General features: G+C 40.1%; 1 protein-coding gene across 4 annotated transcripts in view; it reads left to right on the top strand.

Moving 5' to 3' along the window:
- The window catches only part of Neo1 (neogenin 1), a 222,775-nt gene extending 199,090 nt beyond the window's left edge, over positions 1-23,685 (top strand). For 2 of the 4 annotated variants that reach the window (XM_026387761.2, XM_026387762.2), the window contains exons 22-28: positions 574-721; positions 8,682-8,920; positions 9,352-9,444; positions 12,952-13,110; positions 16,909-17,172; positions 19,768-19,904; positions 20,976-23,685. In XM_026387761.2, the coding sequence (XP_026243546.1) occupies positions 574-721; positions 8,682-8,920; positions 9,352-9,444; positions 12,952-13,110; positions 16,909-17,172; positions 19,768-19,904; positions 20,976-21,059 (1,124 nt within the window). In that variant the 3' untranslated portion in view covers positions 21,060-23,685. The remainder of the gene's footprint in view (positions 1-573; positions 722-8,681; positions 8,921-9,351; positions 9,445-12,951; positions 13,111-16,908; positions 17,173-19,767; positions 19,905-20,975) is intronic. The other 2 variants (XM_026387763.2, XM_026387765.2) reach the window with 1 other exon arrangement.
- Positions 23,686-24,194: the final 509 nt, after the last annotated feature.

Genomic DNA, 24,194 nt, shown 5'->3' on the forward strand with positions numbered 1-24,194 from the left:
TGTAGCTCAGTGGTGGAGCACTTGCCTAGAATGTGTAAAGTCCTAGGTTTGCTTCCCAGTACCAAAAAAAAAAAGAGGAAGAAATATAAAAACGGATGATTTTATTCAGGTATTTTTTATAATCTCATATACCTATATAATAAATATATGAGATGTGCTTTTTCAATATGTTAGGAAAAACTTTTGCTTTGTATGAATAGACATTTTTTAAATGGTTTTGAAAGCCAATAAAACAAATGATTTAGAAATGGTGCTTTTCAAAATGAATTTGTATATTCTATAAGACACCAGAGAATCCTTTCTCTGAGTATACCTGAAAGCTTTTGAATGTTTAGCACAATTCAAGAAACTTATTGGAAACAACCTTTGAGCAAGGCTTTGTGCTGAGCACTGTACATAAGTTGGATTCAAGCTTATAATATAGACAGACATATTCATGTGGCACTTTATATTGCATGGTGCTGATATCATGAAGAAGCTTACCCAAAGTATCTTGGAATATTTCTATGCCTGATTGAATACACTTTTAAAAGTATCTACCAAACTAACATATGTGTCATTTTTGCTCTGCAGGAAGCAACAGCCCTCATGGGAGCCCCACCTCTCCTCTGGACAGTAACATGCTGCTGGTCATCATCGTTTCTGTTGGTGTCATCACCATTGTGGTGGTCGTGATCATTGCTGTCTTTTGCACAAGGCGTACCACATCTCACCAGAAAAAGTAAGGGGCCCCAAATGTAATGTAGCCCATAGATATTGTGGTATCTTTTTTTTTTCTTCTATGTGACTTCTGCATTTAGAGTGGTACAAAGAATTAAAACATAAAATACATGACAAGCAGTTTTGAATATAGTTTTGAATATAACAATCTTTTGGTCAACAAGGGACTACTTATATGAGGACAGTCCCATATGATAATAAAAAGTGTCTTTCATCTAATAAAAAAGTAGTGAAAGAAGAGGCAAGATAAAAAGAAACTTTAGGAGAAGAAAAAGAAGAAAAAGAACCCCTCAAGAAAATACAGTGAAGCATTTAGCCAAAGCTTTTGTAGACCTCAACAAGGTCTTTAAAAAGTTTGAAAACATGGACCCCAACACAGAAAGGTTTTTATTAAGAGGAATGTTCATGATGCAAATCTATAATAAAAAATCTTTTAAGCAAATCTATAATTAAAAAAAAAATAGAAACAAGCAAAGCAGTCCACCATGGAAGAGTGCCACCTCCTCAAGAAGAGCCTCAGGCAGTCCCATCAGGAGGTAGGTGATGTTATCCTAGGGGACAAAGTTCCATACACATTAATGCCCCTGAAGATCTTCCAGCGGGAACAAGATGTAGAGGTGGATGACGAGAGATAATGTTGACCCTGTGTAGGCCCAGGCTAGCATGAGCTTTTACCTTAGTTTTTTTTAATGTTGTCGTTGGGTTTTTTTTTGTTTGTTCATTTGTTTTAATTAGTTATACATGACAATAGAATGCACTTTGATACATCGTATATAATGGAGTATAATTTCTCATTCTTCTGGTTGTACATAATGTAGAATTCGTATAGTTGTATATGTACGTAGGGTAATAATGTCTGATTCATTTACTATCTTTCCTACCACTGTTCCCTCTTCCCTCCCTTCAATCCCCTCTACCTAATCAAAAGTAACTATTTTTCCCTAGCTCCCCACCCCTTATTGTGAATTAGCATCCACATATCAGAGACAACATTCAGCCTTTGGGTTTGGGGGATTAGTTTATTTCGCTTAGCATGATATTCTCCAGCTCCATCCATTTACCAGAAAATACCATAATTTCATCCCTTTTTAAGGCTGAGTAATATTCCATCATACACACACACACACACACACACACACACACACACACACACATACAAGGTGTACCACCATACCACATTTCACCAGAAAAAGTAAGGGGTCCCAAATGTAGCCCACACACATGCACACACACATACATATATGCTACTTTTTTTTTTATTCATCTGTTGAAGGGCACCTCTGTTGGTTCCATAGTTTAGCTGTGAGTTGAGTTGCTATAAACATTGTTTAGCTGTGAGTTGAGCTGCTATAAACATTGATGTGGCTATGTCACTATAATATGCTGATTTTAAGTCCTTTGGGTATACACCAAGGAGTGGGATAGCTGGGTCAAATGATGGTTCCATTCCAAGTTTTCTGAGGAATTTCCATACTGCTTTCCATAATGGTTGCATCAATTTATACTCCTCCCAATAATATATGCATGTACCTTTTCCCCCACATCCTCACTAACATTTATTGTTGTTTGTATTCTTGATAATTGTCACTCTGACTGGGGTGACATGAAATCTGTGCCTTAGTTTTTAACAAAAAGGTTAAAAAATAAAAATTAAAAATATTTTAAATGGAAAAAACATGTAGAATAAAGATGTGCAGAAGGACCAGGGTTGTGGTTCAGTGGTAGAGCACTTGCCTAGCACACATGAAGCACTGGGTTCAATCCCCAGCACCACATAAAAATAAACAAATAAAATAAAGGTATTGTGTCCATCTACAGCTAAAAAAAAATATTTTTAAAAAGATGTGCAGAAAGGGGCTGGGGTTGTGGCTCAGTGGTAGAATGCTCGCCTAGCATGCATGAGACACTGGGTTCGATCCTCAGCACCACATACGTATAAAATAAAGATATTGTGTCTGCCTAAAACCAAAAAAAATAATAATAATATTTGAAAAAAAAAGTGCAGAAAAATTTTTGTACAAATATACATTTGTATATTTGTATATTAAAACACAATATATTGTGTTTTAAGCTAAGTATTGTGAAATAATCAGTTTTTTAAAACTTAGACATTTATAAAATAAAAAAGTTACAGTAAGCTAAGATTAATTTATTGAAGAAAGAAAAATATCTTTTATAAATTTAGTGTAATCTAAGCATACAATGTTCATTGAGCCTGTATTAGTGGACAACCTTCACAGTCATTCACTACTCACTCACCAGCTCACTCAGAGCATGCTCCATTCATGATCCTAAGTGCCTATACTAATGTACCATTTTTTCTCTTTTAAATCATATTTTTACTATACCTTTTCTGATTCAGTATTTACCATTGTGTTACACATGCTTTAAGTATTTAGTACCATAACATGCTGTACAGTTTTTATAGCCTTAGACAGAATGCTATACCATATAGCTTAGGTGTGTAGTAGGCCATTCCATCCAGGTTTGAGTAAGTACACTCTATGATATTTGCGTGAGGACAGAATCACCTTAGTTTCTCAGAAGGTCCCATGTTGTACAAATACAAATTAAGTGACTATATTTTAAAAGGAAGTAGAAATCGGTTCATCTTATAAATGTATGTCAGTCAGGGTCCTTGCAGGAAGAATTAACACTTTCAAAAGGGACCATTTATAAGTCATAGGTGGGGTTAGGGGAAACTGGGCAGAGACATTCAACAGTGATAGGATACAGTCATCCATAGTCCTAAAAAGGCAAGAAGAGGATAAAGCTGTTTCAGAGTGGAAACAGCCTTCCTGTCAGGAACATGGTAGAGCTAAAGGAATATTGCTCAGCAGGGAGGGGCGAGAGTACAACACCTTCTACCTCCAGTGTCTTGCCAGGAGTAGAATTGCCAAGTTAATTTAGCTTCACTTCCCAGGCTTCAAAGCTAAGCAGGGAAATGATGTGAAGTGTGGGAGATTTCCAGCATGGATGGTTGCCCTCCAAACATTGTTTTTATATGCGTACAACAAGCCAGATGCTCTGCGGTTTGTGGGCGGGCCTACAGCAGGCTATGTCACACAGAACAAGTGCCAGCCAAGGTAGAAGAAAGCCATAGGCCTCTTAATAAAAGTCCAAAATTAGGAATATTTTTAAAGAAATGTACCAAATGTAAGGTTGATGAGCCAAGTAAGAGGGGTGCTTTAATGAGTAATAAGAATTTGTTGATAATCAAGACATCAGTTTCACATAGAGAGCAAATAGCTGGCTGGTAGCCCTGAAATCTTTGACTCTGTATTACATTCAACTCATGTATCTGGCAGCAAGAGACATCATTCCTGAGTTACCCCCTAATAATAAAAACACAGTAGAATAAAATTACATTAGTTACAGTGTCCTGAAAGATCATAAGATGGGACTTTGTCCCCTAAAAGAGAAAGACATTCATGACTGTGCCTGTGATTAACTATCAGACGTGGTGTACCCAAGGCAAGAATGCATGTATTTAATAATGATAAATTTGTTTTCAGTATACAGGGCAGTACAAGATACCCTATAACTGTGGCTAGTAATTTTTTTTTTGTCATTTTCTGTAAGTTATGTGATATTTTAAATCTCTCTTCTGCCCAAACAAAGAAGCTTCCCATTGCTTACATGTCATCACTTTCCCAAGAGAATGAGGGCTCCTTTTATATGATTCCTGACCACTGCCTCTTAGAGCTTTCCCTGTCTGCTTTTGGTGATAGAAAAGTGTTTCTCTTAAAAGCCTCAAAGACAACATTTTTTTCTATTCTAGAAATTTTCTGCAAGCTTCTTTACTTGGCATTTCACATTTATCTATCTTTATAAACTCGCTTTTTTGTCTAGTTTTATCTTTATTTAGTAGAATCTAAAAACCAAAATGACAGAGTTAGTGATTTGGAATATTTAAAATTTATAATAAATAAAAATAAGATACTCAGTCTTCAGATTGAGACTAGGAAAATTAGTTGGTGATAGACTGTGCACTCTGTATTCAAAACCTGCAAATCCTACAGATTTGGATCCCTTATGTTTAAAATAATTATATCAAATCTTCAAAAGACTTTTCCCTTCCTCTTCTCCAGTGATCTTCTTTCCAAGTGTTCTTTCAACTATCAAAACCCATAAACTTTCCTTGTTGCTTTTCTTCCTCTTCAGTACCTAAAGTATTTAAATAATAATTGTTTATAGCATTTTAAACCTCAAAATTGATAGGAAATTTAGAGTCTAACCCCTCATTGTTTTTTAGCACATTCCCTTTTACCCGCTAACTCTCAAAAGATAACTTGGGTATCTCCTGCCCAAAGAAAGTAAAAGTCATCAAATGATGTACTAGTCAGTTTTGTGTTAGTATATCTGAATACCCAAGGCTGGGTATTTTATAAAGAAAGGAAGTTTATTTGGCTCATAATTCTTATGGCTGGAGCATCCAAAAAAGGCATGGCACTGGTGCTCTGGGGAAGGCCTATGTCACAACATGGCAGAGAAACAGAAAGGGAACTGGTCTTGTGTAGAAGGGAGACTCAGTAGGAGGTGCCAAGGTCTACTACAACAATTTGCTATCTTGGGAACTAGTCTGGTCCTGTGAGAACTACCTTAACCTCTTCCAAGGATGATGCTCTCGGTGACCTAATTACTTTCCATTAGGCCCTCCTCTTACGGGATTCACCATCTCTTATCCCTGTTAATGGGGATCAGGCTTCTAACATGAATTTTGGGGGGATAACCCATAGCAGATGAGAACTGATACAGTGTAGATTAGATGGTGATCAAATCTAAAACCTTTCTGCCTTGGTAATAATGTTTCCTCCCCTCCTAAGTGTACTCCTTGCTGTTTGAAGCCAGCTCTTCCCTTTATGCCCTTGATCTCATTCTCCTGTATTTCTAAGACCTAGTACTTGCTCTTATCCCTTTCTCCAGGATAGATGATCTCTCATTCTCTATTGCCTTTGTCCCTTCAGCATTAAAATATATACACACTTCTTCTATCTTAAGAAATACTTATCCTCTTCTTTAATATTTATTTTTTAATTGGACACAATACTTTTATTTATTCATATGTGGTGCTGAGGATCAAACCCAGGGCCTTACACGTGCTAGACAAGCACTTTACCGCTGAGCCACAATCCCAGCCCCATATAATTATCCTCTTGCTGCTTGGTTGTCACTACTGTTTGCTTACAAACCTTTTTCCTTTGACACCAAAATTCCTGAATTCAGTCATCTCTTAGTATCCATAGGGGTTTGGTTTCATGACACACACACCCCACAGATATCAAAAGTCAAGGATGCTCAAGTTCCTTATATGAAATGGCTCAGTATTTACATACAACCTACACATTCTCCAGTATACTTTAAGTCATCTAAAGATTATTTATACGGATGGAGAATCCCTTATCTTACCTAATCACTTGGGACTGGAAGTGTTTTAGATTTCAGAATTTTTCAGATTTTAGAGCATTTCAAATTTTTAGATTAGGGATGCTCAACCTGTAATACCTAATGCTACATATGATGGTGGTCATAAGATCATATCATCTAGAGGCATCATAGCCATCTTAATTTGTGTGAATGTACTATGTGATACACAACAAAATTGCCTTAGGGAATTGCGGTTGTAACTCATAGGTATATGAGTGCCTGCCTAGCACGTGTGAAGCACTGGGTTCAATCCTCAGCACCACATAAAAAATAAATAAAAGTGTTGTGTCCATCTACAACTAAAAATATTTTTTAATTGTCTTAGAATGCATTTCTTAGAACAAATCCCCATCATTAATCAACATGTGACTACAATATGAATGCTATGTAATTAGTTGTTATACTGTATTGTTTATAGAATATTGACAAGAAAAAGTCACATATTGAATGCAATATTAATACATATTTTCAGTCTGCATTTGGTTGAATATAGAACCAACAGTTATTAGAGGGCCAGCTGTATTTGTTTATTCTCACTTGTCTGTTCCTTCACTGCCTACTCATGCTTAAGTGCTTTCTAATCTGAGTTCTGCTCCTACCATTTCACCAAAATCAGTTTTGATGGGTCACCAGTGACTTCCATATCATCCAAACCAAAGAACACTATTCAGTTCTTATTTTAGTCTCTAATATTTAATATAATCAACTACTACTTTCTTCTAGAAGCATTCTCTTTTCTTGTATTCCATGACAACCTATTCTTTTTCATAGCCCCTTCTACCTACCCAGCCATTACTTATTCCTCTGGGCCTGGGCTTACTTCATCTTTGTTCTCCCATTTCATCTCATCTTCTCCTGTGATCTGATTTACTGTGTATATCCCAGCCCCCACTGTGTTTCTGTCTCTGGCCAAGGCCTCTGTCTTAGCATCAGACTTAACACACCCAGTTGCCTCTTGAATATCTCCAAGGTACTTCATACTCATGTCAAAACAGTTCATAATCTTTTCAGTCAAACCTCTTCTACTCCATTATTCCCCGTGAGTTAAGTGCCTTAAGCCAGAAACCTCAGCCTCATCCTTTACTCCTTTTTTTTTCTTTACCCTCACCCTACCTATGCCCATTTACTTACCAAGTCCTATCATTTCTGCCTCCTAAATACTTTTCAAGTTGGCTTCTTCCATTCTCCACTTTCTAGGCCACTGTCAATCACAGCTGAGGTTATTGCAGTAGCATCCTAGTTGATCCTCTTCTGTCCCTCATCTCAAAAATCTGTTCTTCCCAACACAGATGTCTAAAGTTTTAAATCAGAGTTCATCTCTTTATTCTCTTGCTTAAAAGCATTTAATGATTTCTCATTACTCCTAGGGAGCAGTTCACACTCAGCTTTGCTCTAAACACCCTTTATGAGGTGGGCACAGTGGCACATGCTTATAGTCCTAGCTAGATAGGAGACTGAGGCAGGAGGATCAGAAGTTCAAGGCCAGTGAGACCCTGTCTCAAAATAAAACATAAAAAAGGCCGGGGATGCAGATCTGTGGTAGAATGTCCCTGGGTATCACCAAAAATAAATAAATAAAAGCCCTTTATGATCTGGTTCCTGACTACCTTCCCATATCATTCTCTTATTATGCAAGGCCGCTGCTCTGGGCTTCAGAGCTTGGATATAAGCTGATTTCACCACCTGTAATGTACTTTCTGACCCCTTTAGGTCTCAGCATAAATATCACTTCTTCTTGCATGTCTTTCCTATTTACCATAGATCCAACTATTAAGATGGCATGGCATTTCACTAAGCTCAGAGTATTTAAAAATAATAGTTCAGTGTCCACCTTCCTCATTTGACCAGAAGTACTGAGGCACAACGGTCTAGCCCAGGATCTGATGTATACAGTAGGTACCTAATATATGCAATTACTGGATGGGCAAGTGAGAGAGTGAGTGAAGGGAGAAACTAAAGTACGGTGAAGGAGACACTGTGGTCCTGGTTTTTTACTCCACTCAGCTGGATTACCTAAAACATGGTTTCCTCCTTTCTTTATAAGCCATATGCTCCACCTCCATTCCGTTGTTACATTTCTGCTTACTGTTGTCCTTTCTCTATCATTTGGAATCTTATAAAGGAACCTCTGCTTTAGAGATTGATTTTAAAAGTGCTATCTTAATCTCTAGGGGCTGGGTTGTGGCTCAGTGGTAGACCTCAGTACCACATAAAAATAAATAAAATAAAGATATTGTGTCCAACTACAACTAAAAAATAAATATTTTTTGAAAATGCTATCTTAATCTCGTAACACTCAAAAACATAGTCATAAGGCAGTATTCAAAAATCTCCCAGTAGAATCTCTAATTTTGTGTGAACAAGTTGGCGACACATTTACTCTTTCCATAATTCTTATCTGTTTGGGTTGTTTTTTCTTTTTTTTTTTTTCTTTTCTGTCTTGAAGCATTCTTCAGAAAGGCAGTTTTAATCAAGCCTTATGACTAATGTGTCAAAAGAATTACTTTTTTAAACTTTTTTAATTTTTTGCCTAGGAAACGAGCTGCATGCAAATCAGTGAATGGCTCCCACAAGTACAAAGGGAACTCCAAAGATGTCAAACCTCCAGACCTGTGGATCCACCATGAGAGACTGGAGCTGAAACCCATCGATAAGTCTCCAGACCCAAATCCCATCATGACCGATACGCCAATTCCTCGCAATTCTCAAGATATCACACCTGTTGACAATTCCATGGACAGTAATATCCATCAAAGGAGGAACTCATACAGAGGTACCATGATCAGTGCAGGTTTTTTCCAAATGATGGAAGACTATTTTTAATGATTTTCGGCTTTGTAAGATTGCCTTAATTTGATGATTCTTAGAGGTTAGGTTAAAAATGTATGTTATAGTGTTCAGTAAACATTTGATGAAGAATAGCTAATTGGTTATGGGGGACAACGGCTTAGATCTTTTAGGTCTCTCATCAGAGTTCACTCAAGCATTTGAGTCACCTAGCCCATGTTACTGGTGCATAGTGGGCAGCACTGTATTATCTGTTCTTATCTCATCAGGTACCCCCATGATGTTCTAATCAGAAATACCTTATCCCTGTTGCATTGTTATTTGAGTCATAAATCTGCCACTAGAAATGTTGTACAGCCAAGTTGCTCAGTGGCCTAGGTTGTACACTTGCAACTAATCCCCATATTTGATTTCTAGGGCATGAATCAGAGGACAGTATGTCTACACTAGCTGGAAGGCGGGGAATGAGACCAAAAATGATGATGCCCTTTGACTCTCAACCACCCCAGCGTAAGTAAAAACTTATCTTTTCCCCAGTGATGCTTGTCCTACCCCTTCATGATAGGGAACATCTATGAATGATATCTTTGACTTCATTTGATCTTAATACAAAAGGTAACCTACCAAAACTTTTGACACCCTTAAGAAAGAAATATCAAACAATTGCCACATTTGCAATAAATATTATTATTGAACTAGCATCTTTAAGTTATGGGTAAACTTAAAAGCCAATTTCTACAGTCTCCCAGGAATAGTAAAGTATCCATTCTCCATAAACGTGCACAACATCTCCACAGAAGAGATGAGATTTAGGGCCTAGCTTTGCCAGATATCACACCTTTTCCATGGGCTTCCTAATATTGAGTCAGTCAGTGTTGATGAGCACCTATGGGATTTTTATTTTTTAAGTTAGTAGACTTTATAGTGTAGAGTTGCTTTAGGGTTATAGAATAGAACTTAACGAAGCAACATTTTTTAATCTCATTTGACCCGTGCCTCATTTTGATAAGCATTAAGGTAGTAAGCCTCTTTTAATAATAGTTGAAATTAAAAATAAGTTAAATACCATGGTTAAAAATCAAAAAGCAGTGGGTGCAGATTTTTGTTGTTGTTTGTTTGTTTGTTTTATTTGTTTTTTGAACTCCTGTGTCCTTTCCCTGGTCTCTGTTTTCAAGATAGAAACTTTTCAGACTAGCCAGTGCTGCAGGACTTCCAATTGATGGAATGCTCAGCCATTTCTCTGCCAGCAAATGACAAGATTTAAATAGCCATGATGTCCTAAACATAAAGAGGTGCACCATGGCATCCTCTCCTTAGAAAAGTTCTCTCATCCTCCACCCTTCTGGTGGAATCTTTGAATATACAGATGTGTGTGCAGATGCTCTACCAGTAAACTACATCCCCACCCATTTTTGTTTTTATTTTGAGACAGGGTCTAAGTTGCTCAGATTGTCTTCAAATTTGATCCTCCTGCCTCAGTCTCCCAAGTAACCTCCACAACCCAGCTTAAAACTCAGCTTTGAAAGAGTAAGGCCCTTTAAGTTAATAGAAATTTTTTATACAAAGTACTTTATACTTAGGGTTTGTGATAGAAGAGCCTGGACTTGGAAACATGAGGAGGAAAAAATCCCAGTTTCCCTTTTATTAGAAGTATCCTGCATGGGCCCCCTATGTTTAAAGACACAAATGCCTAAAAAGAGTAAATGAATCCATTCTAATTGTTCTTGATTTATAAAAAGGTGGTAGCCTGCCTGCTTATTTGTTTATTTTGTATAAGACTTCAGTTCCTACCTGAACTGGCTTTTTTTTTTTAAGTTGTAGGTGAACACAATACCTTTATTTGTTTATTCATTTTTCACGTGGTGCTGAGGATCGAACCCAGGGCCTCACATGTTCGAGGCAAGTTCTCTGCTACAGAACCACAGCCCCAGCCCCGAACTGGCTTATTTTTAAAAATTAAATTTGATTATATTTTTAGATTTATTACTTTTAAATATGTTAAGGGAAAAAAAGTTATCCCAGTTAACATCTTTCTTTTTTTCTTTTTCTTTTTTTATGGTGGGGAAGGAGTTTGCATGATTATACAATATCATATAGTTTGGGTCTCAAAAAATTGAATGGTAGGTAGGCTCTTTAAATCAAGATCTAAAATCAGGTGCCTGGATGCACTTGTGGACTTCATATTTTAAGAGATACTTTTAAAAACCCACATGGATGCAGTCTTTTTTCACAAGCTGGAATTCCCTGAGCTCTGGATCCTAGGATAAGGGTGGAGCCATATGTACCCATCATGTGATCCACCTACCCTGATCTAAAAAGGCTGAGCAGTGCTGGATAGGGCCTGCTGGCATCCAGATGAGGCCCAGTTCAAGGCCATGCACAGAAGCAACAAGTTCAGATTCAGCTACCAACTCTTGAAAGCTGACTACACTCTATGCAGGCACTTTCATGTTTTGTTTTGTTTTGTTTTTTCTTATTTAGAAACACTAAAAAATGCCATTTTTAAAAATTCCGCTGTTTTTTATTTGTGAGAGTCTTCTGTACCTAGAACACTTTCAGAATGCACTTCCTAAGTCAAAATCAGATTTATTCTCTCCCTGCAGTCTTAGTTTTTAAAAATACTGATTCTAAGGTATCTCCCTTCCAAAAGCTACCTGTCTTCCACCAGAGGACATGCTGACTTCCAGACTGCCCTGAGAATCCTCATCAGTCAGTTTTTCAGTGTTGTGTTTTATTCCCATGAGCCTCCTGGAGCCTTCTGGTCTTGAGCAGGAGAGGGGCAGTGATGATAAAGGGTCCCAGATTGGCTGTGCACCTGCTTGCTTTTGCACAACCAGGACAGGAGATTGCTGGAGAATAAAGATGTCCATTTCATTGCCTGAGATTTCTCTTAACCAAAGTAATGTTGATTGACTCCACAAAGATCTGGGGAGATCCCTGGCAACAAGACATTGTAATAGGCTCCAAAGGGCTAGTTAAGTTTTACCATAAAGTTCATGAAGCCCTTGCTTAGAGGAAAAAAAAATGTTCTGTATCCTTCGTCTACCCTGCCTGTTTGCCTACATGGGGGATTTAGAGGTGATTATCTTGATTTTTAAATATTCTGTTTCTAAAACTGTTTTAAGAAAATTTTATTTCCAAAGTCTGGGCTTCTGATTTTCATTGTTTACATCTCTGAAATTGAACATGAAACGTCATTAAAAAGGCTTCATAGAAAGTTGTATGTGGAATCTCTGAAATTCTGGATTCTTTAATCAAATGCAATAAATTGAGTCCTTAGCCATTGTGGGAAGGAAAGAAGAAATTAGGAAAGATCATTTATATTTTAACATGGGTGTGACTGAGCCCCCAGACTTGGAAGCAGTAAAAGAAGTAGGCCTATAGTTCATACACTTGGTACTAGATTAAAACATCAGAGGAAACTTTCATATTCATTAAGATATAACAACTGATTAAACAGCTACCCATTTATTAATGCCCACTACATACCTCTTTTTGGCAAATAAAAAAAGAATGAATTAGGACAATACTCAAAATAAATAGGACTGCTATTCCTTTAATAGGACAAAAAAATTACAGAAGCCTAAGCCATTATTTATGTGCTTATGGATTATATTTTGTGACATATTCAAATAGTTATTTTAACAACTCATGTAATCCATGTTTATAATAGAATTGAGAAATGTAGATAAGCCAAAAGAGAAACATTCTTTTAAACCTGACCACTCTTCCCTACAAAATAATCACTGTTAACATTTTAGATATATTCCTCAGACTTCTTTTCTATATATGTGTGTGTGTATATATATATACATATGCATAAGTATGTGTTCCTTTGTTAAATCAAAAGTAAAATCAATGGCTGATTGCCCAAATCCAGCCTGCTGCCACCAGAAAGCAAAGGGAGTGATTGGATCATATGGGAGGTGGGAAGGGGGTGGCTTTGCTCTTAAACTGTGATTTGTGTGTGTCTGTGCAAGCATGTTAAGCATTTCTTTGTCTTGTGTTCATTCACAGCTGTGATTAGTGCCCATCCCATCCATTCCCTCGATAACCCTCACCATCATTTCCACTCCAGCAGCCTCGCTTCTCCAGCTCGCAGTCATCTCTACCACCCGGGCAGCCCATGGCCCGTTGGCACATCCATGTCCCTTTCAGACAGGGCCAATTCCACAGGTGAGAGATGAGGATCAAGTCCAGATGAAAAGCATTCCAAAAGATGGCAAGCAGAAATGGGGAAGGACTTGCCCTACTTAGAATTTTTCAATATTATTTTATTTATCATAATGTTCTGTAACTGACTTGAATTTGTTTCTGTAAAATTCACCCCATATTTCTCCCTAAGTTTTAAGTATTCAGTGCAAGGTGCCATTTTAGCAAAAACTCAAATCACATAAGCATCTCTTATTCCTTAAAACTTGCATCAATTCATTTTTTTACAACTTGTTTAATTTTTTTTTAATCCTCCAATTTGAAAGGAAAATTCATTCTAGGTGGTTTTTATATGCCAAAAGTTACCTTTGCCTTATAGTCACCTTAACTTTGGGAAAGTCCATAAGGCAGCTGTCAGATACTTCATAGACCAAAATAAGATAAGCTTTGGGGGATGGAGGGTACCAGCCACATCAAGTTTGTATTTACTGTAAATCTCAAGTTGCCTAATGGATTATGAAAATTGGAATGGATGCATATCTCTAAAACTTAGATAAAAAATTAGCATAATGATGTGGGTTGTCTCTAATAAAGTACATTGCTAGACAAGCATGTCCAGTTTGGAAATCTTAAGAAACAGCATTATCAGTTTTAAGAAGGAAATAATGAAGGTGAGGGGACAGAAAAATGGAATAAACATTTTTATTCCTCATTAATTGCAAATTAATTTCCCCTTTCAGTTTTAAACTGCAAATATATACTATCCCCATCTTTTGAAACTTACCTATTAATAGTTATTATATTAGTTGTAGAGCTGAGTTTTAGTGGTTCTGGGAAATAAGGAAATTTCAAGTGAGTGTCATTTTAAAAGAGCCTCAAAACTTCGTACTTAGAAGTTTTGGTTGCCACTGACATCCTCCTCTTCCTAAATTTTGATCAATCTTAAATATACCTAGAGCATCAAATAAAGGTAAGGACTTTATTAAGAGATGTCTGATAACTTCTAATATTATCTAGTCCCAGAACTGTTACCGGGTTTAAAGAATACTGCTTGAACATGCATCTAAATTTGACCTTTCTAGAATTTCCCTACAAATCCAGGTTTCGGGTTCTGCCTTAGATGGTCCCCAGGATAGATAGTTATTCCATTCAGCTGGATGGAGAATCAAGGTCTCCCTCATAGCCACAGTCTCAAATAGAACAAAGAACCAGAAAACAGTCCTCCAACCCTGCTCTTAGGAAGGTTTTTATGCCCAACTCTGCTTCTTTACTTTGAAGGCTGAGGAATCACATTCTAGGATACCAGGCTGAGTAGCTGGCAGGCTCTCCCAGTGAGGTGAGCCACCTCCTACCTTGTCCTGGACTAGGAAGGAATTGGGAGCCCAAGAGATGCATAGCACCTCCCACCAGGCCCTTATTTAAGTGGTAAAAGTTCCCTTCTGTGTGGACCAAAATAGAAAGTGAAGAGGGGTTGGGGAAAGCAGTGATTTGCATTACTAAAGGATTCCTTACTTAAATGACAGAAAGAATAAAAGAAAGTAAAACTAAAGAGATAGACTCACTGAAGATCAATTTGAAAAATAGTGCCAATATCTAGAAATGGTCCAAGCTTTCTTGCTGTGGTTTTTCCACACACCTTTGTGTCTCTAGAGCTCCAAGTATTACCACAGCCCTGGACATGGGGCCTGGCCAGACAGTCCTGCTCCAAAAGTATTTACCATGTCACTGCCACTTGACATAGGAAGATCACTTCCTACTTGATTAAGCACTAGATCACTGGGAACTTTATGTGCCTGAAACAACTCTGAGAGATAATTAAGGAACTAGGCCTCTCACCAAAGCAAATATTTCAGTCATAGCCTAGTGTCTGAGTAAGCCAGTGATGTTGGACAATATCCAGGAGCCACCCTCACAGAGAATACCTGGTGCCCTCTAGAGTTGGACAAGGTAGCCCTGGCCTGTGGCAGTGGCCAGGGAGCTAATTCATATAGACAACTCTATTTTCCTTTCTCACTTCTCTTTATCATATCTTCCAGTACTTGCTGACATGGTCAGGACTTAAACCCACTATCCTCTCTCCTCCTCCCCATTTCTCCTCTTAACCAGTTCCCACCTGGGCCAGGATCACACAGTGATTAGCAGTTCTCTAGCTAGGGTGATGGCTGGCTTGAGCAAATTGAACAGTAACATCCTCAACATGGCCCTTACAAAGCTGAGAAGGGACCTGGAACTAGAGGGATTATCATAGACAGGCATACATAGGAGGGCATGTTTGTCCTTCATCCCTGGGACCCAAGGCCTTTAGGTTGTAGCCTGTCTTCTCATAGCCCATAAACAGATTCATTACTGCCTCACAAAGGCAGAGAAGTAGATTGGATTTCTACAGGTTGCTGATTGCATTTCTTTTAAGATTGAGGACTCTAGTGTCTTATGACTGATGCAGCCTGTTGCCCAGATTGGTATCCTTCATATCTCTTCCAGATGCAGCAGTAGTCCATCCTACTCACACTGTGTGAAAGTCTTCCTCAGATAGTCCTCCTGGCCTTGGTGCTGCTTCTGCCCCACCCCCAGGGCAGGGACATGTGGCATCAGGCAGGGAAAGATAGTAATTGCATGTGGTTCTTCAGAGCCTGGGCATGGGAGTCAGGGTGCAGGGATTCAGATTCTGCCATGCTGGTTCTGTGTCCGTGGCAACTGCTTATTTACTTCCATGTCACATGGTGCCTGGCCTGGAGTAAACACTCAGTGATCTACAAAGAAAAAAACACTCTCAGTTATTCAGGTACTACGTTCAGCACTTTTCATACATCTCAATTACTCCTCAGTGAATTATAAGTTATTCTACCTGTTTTGTAGATGGAGAAACTAAGACAGATTTGACGACTTTGCCAAATCTAGAGTGCAAGCCTGTCAGACTCCAGAGTCAGTGCTTTTCCTGCTCCACTGTGCTGCCTTCAGAATTCTGTGTCTACTTCACATGCTTAAAGATTGTTACCATTTTCTTCCTGAGTCTCCTCTTTTCCACGCTAATCTACCCCTATTTCTTTCTCTGGACCAAATCACCCTTCATTTGGCACGATTTTTTTTCTCTTCTGTACTAGGGGTTGAACCTCAAGCATGCTAGGCAAGTGCTTTACCACTGAGCCACATCCCCAGCCAGGACATGATCTAAAAGCTGTGTGTAGATCTCTGAACTGTTTAGTTGTCCATTCCTCTCTTGAACTATGGGATTTTTGCCCTAGTGAGGCCAAAGCCATTTGTAGTCCCCGGTGACCATGTAAGGCCTGTGGCATTGGCCTTTCCTTCAGTAACCACCAGGCCTTGCCAGCAGAGCTGACTCCTGTCAAGTATCTGACCAGCCTTGGTGACCTGCCCCGAGCACTGACACCAGGCCAGCCTCTTTATCTCAGACATACTATACTGATCATCAGGGTCCTTAAGACATGCTCATCTACAGAAAGCCAGTCTATAAGCCTTATCAATGAGTGAAATTTAAAATTTTCTTTTATACCAATATAGACAATGGTTTCAGGAACCTTTTTTTGTGTTCCATAATAAGTACTGAGGAGAACTTTAAATCTTTAAGATTGTGACCACTTAGCTGTGCAGGTGAAAAAAAAATTGGAACAATTAGTTGAGGATAGGAGTTTGGGACTTTTGGTCTGTTCTAGCCTTGGCTGTGGTGCTAATCTATGTTCCCTGGGTCTAGCACTGGTCCCAAGTGCTTACTGAGCTAGTTTAAGGGACTTCTAGAAGTAGCCAAAACCCTACACATTTAATGGTTAAAAAAAAAATGCTAACATTTAGGCTTTCCTGCTGTAGAATCTATTCGAAATACTCCCAGCACTGACACCATGCCAGCCTCCTCATCTCAGACATGCTGTACTGATCATCAGGATCCTGAAGGTGCTACCAGCTCCTCTTACTTGGCCAGCTCCCAGGAGGAAGATTCAGGGCAGAGTCTTCCCACAGCCCATGTTCGTCCTTCCCACCCATTAAAGAGCTTCGCTGTGCCAGCAATCCCACCCCCAGGACCTCCCACCTATGATCCTGCATTGCCAAGCACACCATTATTATCCCAGCAAGGTGAGTGAGACTAGCAGCACCACTGGAGGGACCCTTTGACTCAGGCTTGGGACAGAAGTAACCATTTATTTGGAGAACAACAAAGCAAATCCTCAGACTTTTCCCAGCAATTTATAGTGTGGTATTGTCCCATTCAGGAAGCAATGGGCTCCCCTCCTTTGGGAATGCTTACAAATCAGAGAATAATGTTTTGTGCAACAAAGACTGACTTTTTGAATTGTGTTTTATGTTGGTAAAGGTAAAACCCAGTGACTTGGGTCTGAGAAACAGATCCAATCTCCCCAGCCCCCTGGAATCCCTCACTTCATAAGATGCATACGAGCTGGACCAGTGCCAGGGAGGCCAGGCACTGAAACAAGAAGGAGCCTTAGGACAAGGAGAGGAACTTTGTAGAAGGGAGGTCATTTGCCCAAGTTCACAGAGCTCAACCGCAGAACCTTGCCCCTTTTTTTCTACTCTTCCATATCATTATCATTCTTTTTTTTTTTTTTGGTACCAGGGATTGAACCCAGGAGTGTAAGGGGTACGTAAACACTAAGCCACATCACCAGCCATTTTTATTTTTAAATATTTTTTTAGTTATCAATAGACCTCTATTTTATTTCTTTATATGCAGTGCTGAGAATTGAATCCAGTGCCTTACACATGCTAGGCAAGCACTTATCACTGAACCACAAACCCAGCCCCCACTCCGGCCCTTTTTAAAATTAAAAAAAAAATACCTTTATTTTATTTATTTATTTTTATGTGGTGCTAAGTATCAAACCCAGGGCCCTCACACGTGCTAGGCCAGCGCTCTACCACTGAGCCAGAACCCCAGTCCCCCTTTTTCAAATATTTTATTTAGACACGGGGTCTCACTGAGTTGCTGAGGCTGGCTTTCAACTCACAATCCTCCTGCCTCAACCTCCCGAGCCTCTGGGATTACAGGCGTGTACCATCATGCCTGACTTATTGTCTGTCTTGATGGTTTATGTCAGAGTAGGTCTATGATTCTCAAACTTCCCTGGTCTCAGGACCTCTTTATATCTTAAAAGCTATCAAGAATGCAGAAAACTTTTTTCACAAAGGTTATATCTACTAATATTTACCATATTAGAAATTAAAACCAAGTTATTTTAAATATTCATGTAAAAATAGCAGTCATGTTAAGATAAATAGCACATTTTAATGAAAAATAACTTTTTCTAAAAAATAGTGAGAAAAATTTCATTGTCCTGTATTTTTTTCAAATCTCTTTTATGTCTGGTATTAGATTCTTTTGTCTGCTTCTGTATTCAGTCTGTTGCAATATGTCATTTGGTTGAAATATAAGAAGAAAATCTCAGGCTGGGATTGTGGCTCAGCGGTAGAGTGCTCACCTGGCACGTGTGAGGCCCTGGGTTTAATCCTCAGCACCACATAAAATAATTAAATAAAATAAAGGTATTGTGTCCAAGTACAACTAAAAAATAAATAATTTTTTACAAAAAAAAAAAAGAAAAAAAGAAAATTTGGCCTCACAGGTAGAAAGTAGTCTTCTCTCAGCCAACTACATTATCTTTATAGATAATTGTGGGTATTCTTTTTGATACTATGGCAAAACTCAAGTTGTAGTTTCTTAAAGACTGGCTTGTAATGTGGAATCTGAAACCACATCCATGAAGTTTTCATACTCTGTTCCATTAGAATCCACTAGCCTGTTTGCATTTTGAATGCATAATACTGAAACATCACATATGGGTCATTTGGAGAATAGTGGTTCATTAGCATACACAAATCCTCCAAACATTGATATACTTCATTCATCAGTATCTAAAAACATTCATTAATATCACCAGGTTTGTAACCATTAAAGAAGCTATCAGATTCGATGGCAGATAAACATTTTTCAAAATTGTAATTTTCATCTAAAACTTGAATTTATCATTGACAGTAAACACATTACTTTGTTCAATTTCTAGAAAATATCTTAATGACCGACCCATTTGTCAGTCCATCTTTGAACAAATGGTGTTCCATGATGAGACCAGCTGTTTAGCTCACAGCTCAGTCTGTCACTTTCTTTAAGATCACATCATACTTGGTGTACAACAGAAGTACTTTCTCCATTTTTTCCATTTTGTCACAAAACATTTAAAAGCCGTGTAATCAAGGGTCAAGATTTAATAAGATAAATAATTTAAGTGCATGTCCATGAATGACTTTACTGTTTGATGCCACTGTCTGAATTAGTGCTAAGACTCCAGTAGTGTTTGCTTTCATATCCTCAGTGCAAAAGCAGCATAGGAAAAAGGAAAATGATATCTTTGTGGTATTATGAAGAGTTTGGCCTCTCAGACATTCTGCAAGAAGTCTGTGGACCTCTACACTTTGAGACTAGGATATTAATTTTCTGAAGCTAATGGAATATTTTCTCTCGACTCTTAAATTTCTGCTGCCTCTCTCCTTCCCTCTTGTTCCAGTAACTTTTCAGAGCAGGATTCCTGCACTGAGCCTATGTATGTACATCCCTCACCCTAAAGCAGTATCTGAATCTGGATTTTAGGTGGTGCCTTCCTGAGGTCTGGGGATGCAGCCTTTGCTACAACCTGACAGTGCCTTTTTTCCCCTCAGCTCTGAACCATCACATCCACTCAGTGAAGACAGCTTCCATCGGAACTTTAGGAAGGAGCCGGCCTCCTATGCCAGTGGTTGTTCCAAGTGCCCCTGAAGTACAGGAGACCACAAGGATGCTGGAAGACTCTGAGAGTGTAAGTTTACACAGCAGTCAGCCCAGCCAGGATGTCTAGCCACGCACCCAAAGGCCTTCAAGCATGGTGTTCAAGCTGATACTGTATGTAGACCTAGGCCTCACTGCCCAGTGGCAGGAAGAAGAGTTAGTCATTTGTTCATTTGTATTTTGAGCATCTCCTCCAAGCCATGAATGTGCTGAAGGTTTGGTCTGCTTTCTGTCTCATGCCCACTCTGGTGTATCTTAAATTAGCTTATCATACCCCTCAGCTAGTCATACATACCCGCCATCCTCTCAATTTGTCCCTCCTGCCTGGCCCTTTCTTCTTGCTTTAAATGCGGCATGAGTTCTTTCACCCCTCAATTCTGCTCTGTAACCTTTCTAAGCATACTGGAGAAGGTGCTTGAGAGGTTGCTCTCGAAACAAACTGATCTGGTCTTTCCTAGATCTTTCACTCTCAAATCCCAATAAATAGTTGGTGCGATGGCATACTCCTGTAATCCATCCACTTGGGAGGCTGATATAGGAGGATCACAAGTATTAGGAGAATAGTGGTTCACTGGCATACACAAATCCTCCAAACATTGATATACTTAGTGAGTCCTTGTCTCAAAAACAAAAAGAGCTAGAATGTAGTTCAGTAGAAGAGCAACCCTTGGTTCAAGCCCTAGTACCAGAAAAAAAAAATCCAATAAGTATGTCTACCTCTGCATTTCCAGGTACAGGATTCTTTAGAGGAAAGGTTGGGCCCAGAGAACAAGGGACATACTAACTGTCCTGACTGTGGCAAAGACCTAGAAGGGGCACCTAGAAGGGGCAAGTAGTGGGGCCTTTGGCTCATGAGGTCATTGTGAACTGGGGAACGTGTGCTGAGAAAAGGGACATTGTACAGTGTCAAGAAATGACATCTTGGTGGCTTTGGATACAACCTGCTACCTCTGATTCTTCTGAGCCAGCTTGAGTTTCATTGTGCCAGTCCAGTAGGATAATTTTACCACTCACCACTTGATTATCTAACTCCTCTCTCTGGGCTCTCCTTCCTGGACAGTTCCTCAGATAATGCCCAGTGACAGTGTTCTCCTTTCCATAGAGCTATGAACCAGATGAGCTGACCAAAGAGATGGCCCACCTGGAAGGACTAATGAAGGACCTAAATGCCATCACGACAGCATGACAACCTTCGCCAGGCCAGGACTCCATGCTTGAGTCTAGAAGTCTTGGAACTTAGCCTTGAAAACAAGGAATTGTACAGAGTACGAGAGGACAGCACTTGAGAACAGAGTGAGCCAGCAGACCAGCCACCACCCCCGCATGGAACTAGCTCCAGGCACGGCCACCTGCCTTCTTCTGGCCAGCCTGGAAGATGCCTGCATTGGGGCAGCTTCCCTTTGCCTGCTGATACCATGCAGGACTGGGCACCATGGGCCAAAATTTTGTGTCCAGGGAAGAGGCGAGGAGTACAACCTGCATTTCACTTTGTGATCAGGCTGTGTCTTCGTGCTGCAACTGCATCAACTTGATGGAGTGTAGACATTGGCATTATGTACAATTTTATTTGAGTCTATTTTATTTTACCTTAAAAAAATATGATCCAAAACCAAGGAAGTCCATGGTGTTTTCCACAAGTGGTTGACATTTGACTGCTTGTTCCAATTACTTATGGAAAGTCATTGACAGTGTGGGTTGTTGCAGGGGTTGGCTTGTTTTTGGTTTGGTTTTTATTTTTTAATTCTGAGACATTGCATCCTCTACCAGCTGTTAATCCATCACTTTGAGGGGGAGGAAATGTTGCATTGCTGTTTGTAAGCTTTTTTATTATTTTTTTATTATAATTATTAAAGGCCTGACTTTCTCCTCTCATCACTGTGAGATTACAGATCTATTTGAATGAAATGTAACATGAAAAGACTTGTTTGTTGTTTTCTGTGCAGATTCAGTATTGGGGTGGGGGCTGGGGGTTGGGAATAGGAAATGGAAGGGCTGCTGAGGTCCTGTGAATGTTCCAGTCATTGTACTTTCTTCCAGAAGCCTGCGGAGAATGGAAGCATCTTCTTTTTTGTCCTTTTCTGGTATATCCATCTTATTGTCACTACATTGCAACTGCAGTTTTGTTTGGATGTAGTTAAAAATTCTGTGCAATAGATGGGTGTGGGGATTTTGCTGCCCTGTGTCTTGATCATGTCCTGGTGAGAATGTCCATGCTGAGGTCCCTGGTGCTGTTCCTCATGGAGTGATGCCAAGTATAGCAAGAGCCTGGCCCTGTTCCTGGATGTCAGAGAGCACAGGATAGAGACCCTTTGCTGCTGCTGACAGTGGTTCCCTTGAGGAGGCTGGAGGTTAAGAAAGGAGCTTTGTTTCCACATGGGACTCCTGCTTCTTGGTGCCTGTCATCAGCTAGGCCAGCTCTCACTTCTACACTGCAGGGCCCCTTCTGAAAAAGCATCATCAAGGCCGAGGCAAGGCAGGTCTGTCAACATAATTCTGCAAGTAGGGAACGAAGAAAGACAGCGGAGAGAGCATCAGCAGAGGCAGCTGTCCCCTCCGTCCCAGCAGCATATGTCCAGGTCTCAGCCATACACAGAAGCCTTTGCGTTCGCAAAAAGTTGTTGTCTTTCCTTAAAAAGGTAGGGGCTGAGGTGTATGCTCATTTCTTTAAGATTAAGAATATGTAATGAAAAGTACAGGACTGAGCCTTAGGCATCTTCTCCCCAACAAATCCCCAGGACACCACACGGAAGGCAGTGAAAGAAGGCAGCTGGGGCTTGGGTGCTGTAGCCAACAAAACTGCTCAGAGCCAGGCGCAGTGGTGCACACCTGTCATCCTAGGCTAAAGCAGAAGGATCACAAGTTTGAGGCCAGCCTCGGTAACTTAGCAGGACCCTGTCTCAATAAATAGGGCTGGGGATGTGGCAGTGGTAAAGCACTCCTGGGTTCACTCCCCAGTAACCCCCCTCAAAAAAAAAACCCTGCTGACCACCAGTGGGGCTCCAGCCCCCTATTCCAGGTCCCTGAGCCCTGCCCAGGCCTCATGAGTGCCCCCACAGGTTACAGGTGTGCCACCGACCTTTGATCATGGGTTATTTTACCCTTTTTAGAGCTTATTACACATTTGCTTTTCTACAACGTAAACTCCGTATTTATGATTTAGGGGGCAATGAGAAGTGCAGTGCTGGAACTCCTGCTGCCACAGAGCTGTCACGGCACGGTGCCTGGCAGGACTCAGGAAACCAGTGCATTTCAGCTGGTCCTGAAGAGAGCAGTGAGAGCTTTCTGGCCCCCAGGAGGGCTAGATTCCCCCAAAACTGTCTTACCTTTTGCCCAAAGAACATGCTCAGTATTGAGGGCATTCCCTCCCATGAACCCTGACACTTCTGTTACCTCAGGGCCTTGGTACCTGGATACTGCCACAGAATTGGGGTGGGGTGGGGGAGGGACCTATTTTTAAATGAAATAACTGTTCAAAGTTGGGGGATTTTTTAAAGTTAAGAAAAAGGAAAGCTATTCTGTATTGCACCTTTCACAATTGAATACATTTTCTTACATTTTCCTGTGGTTTTTGAAACTAAACCATTGTGTGTCTTGTGTCCTAGTTGAGCTGCGGCTCAGCAGCTTCCTTCAGGAGGATGTGGAGCAAATGTGTCTGTTGCCTTGCAGCCTGCTGGAGGGTCCTGGAGGACTGCTGGACTGGGTTCTGTATACATTTGTTTGGCCTTTTCTGTAGTTGATGCTGTAAACTCTATGGCTTTTTAAAAACAATTTCATGTTTTTATTTAGTATTGGAAACCCAATACACTTTTTTAATCCAATCAAACTCTGGTCTGGTCAAATAGTTATTTTCCCAATTCAGGGGCCCCCTGTACCCCAACTTCCGATAGGCCTCCCTGTTCCCCTTGCAACTATAAAGCCAGAAGTTCCCAGGGGGACCCAAGGAGGGGTGGCATATAATCCAGGAGATGTCTGACCATCCACCAGCCCCAAAGATGAGTTTTGTCCCTGTCCTTGCCCTTTCCCCAGCTATTGCTGTTCTACAAGGACCAAGGTCTCAGGAATGGCAATGACACCTAAGCAGCAACCCTAAGTGGCATACATGCCAGGTGACTACCACACAGCTCATTCTGTGCCACAGTGCGCTGCCCTTCCCACTCCCGACTCACCATTCTTGGATGCCTGACACCAGGGGCAGAGGTCTGTAGGGAGGCGGCCTTTGCCAGGCTACCTCACCTTCTCGCTGCATTCACTCCAAGACTCCTTGTGTTGGCCTAAATTCTGGACTACAAATAGTGGAGCCCACAATCGCCACAGGCTCACT

The sequence above is a fragment of the Urocitellus parryii genome, chromosome 6 (genome assembly GCF_045843805.1).
Source record: "Urocitellus parryii isolate mUroPar1 chromosome 6, mUroPar1.hap1, whole genome shotgun sequence".
Classification (NCBI taxonomy): Eukaryota; Metazoa; Chordata; class Mammalia; order Rodentia; family Sciuridae; genus Urocitellus; species Urocitellus parryii.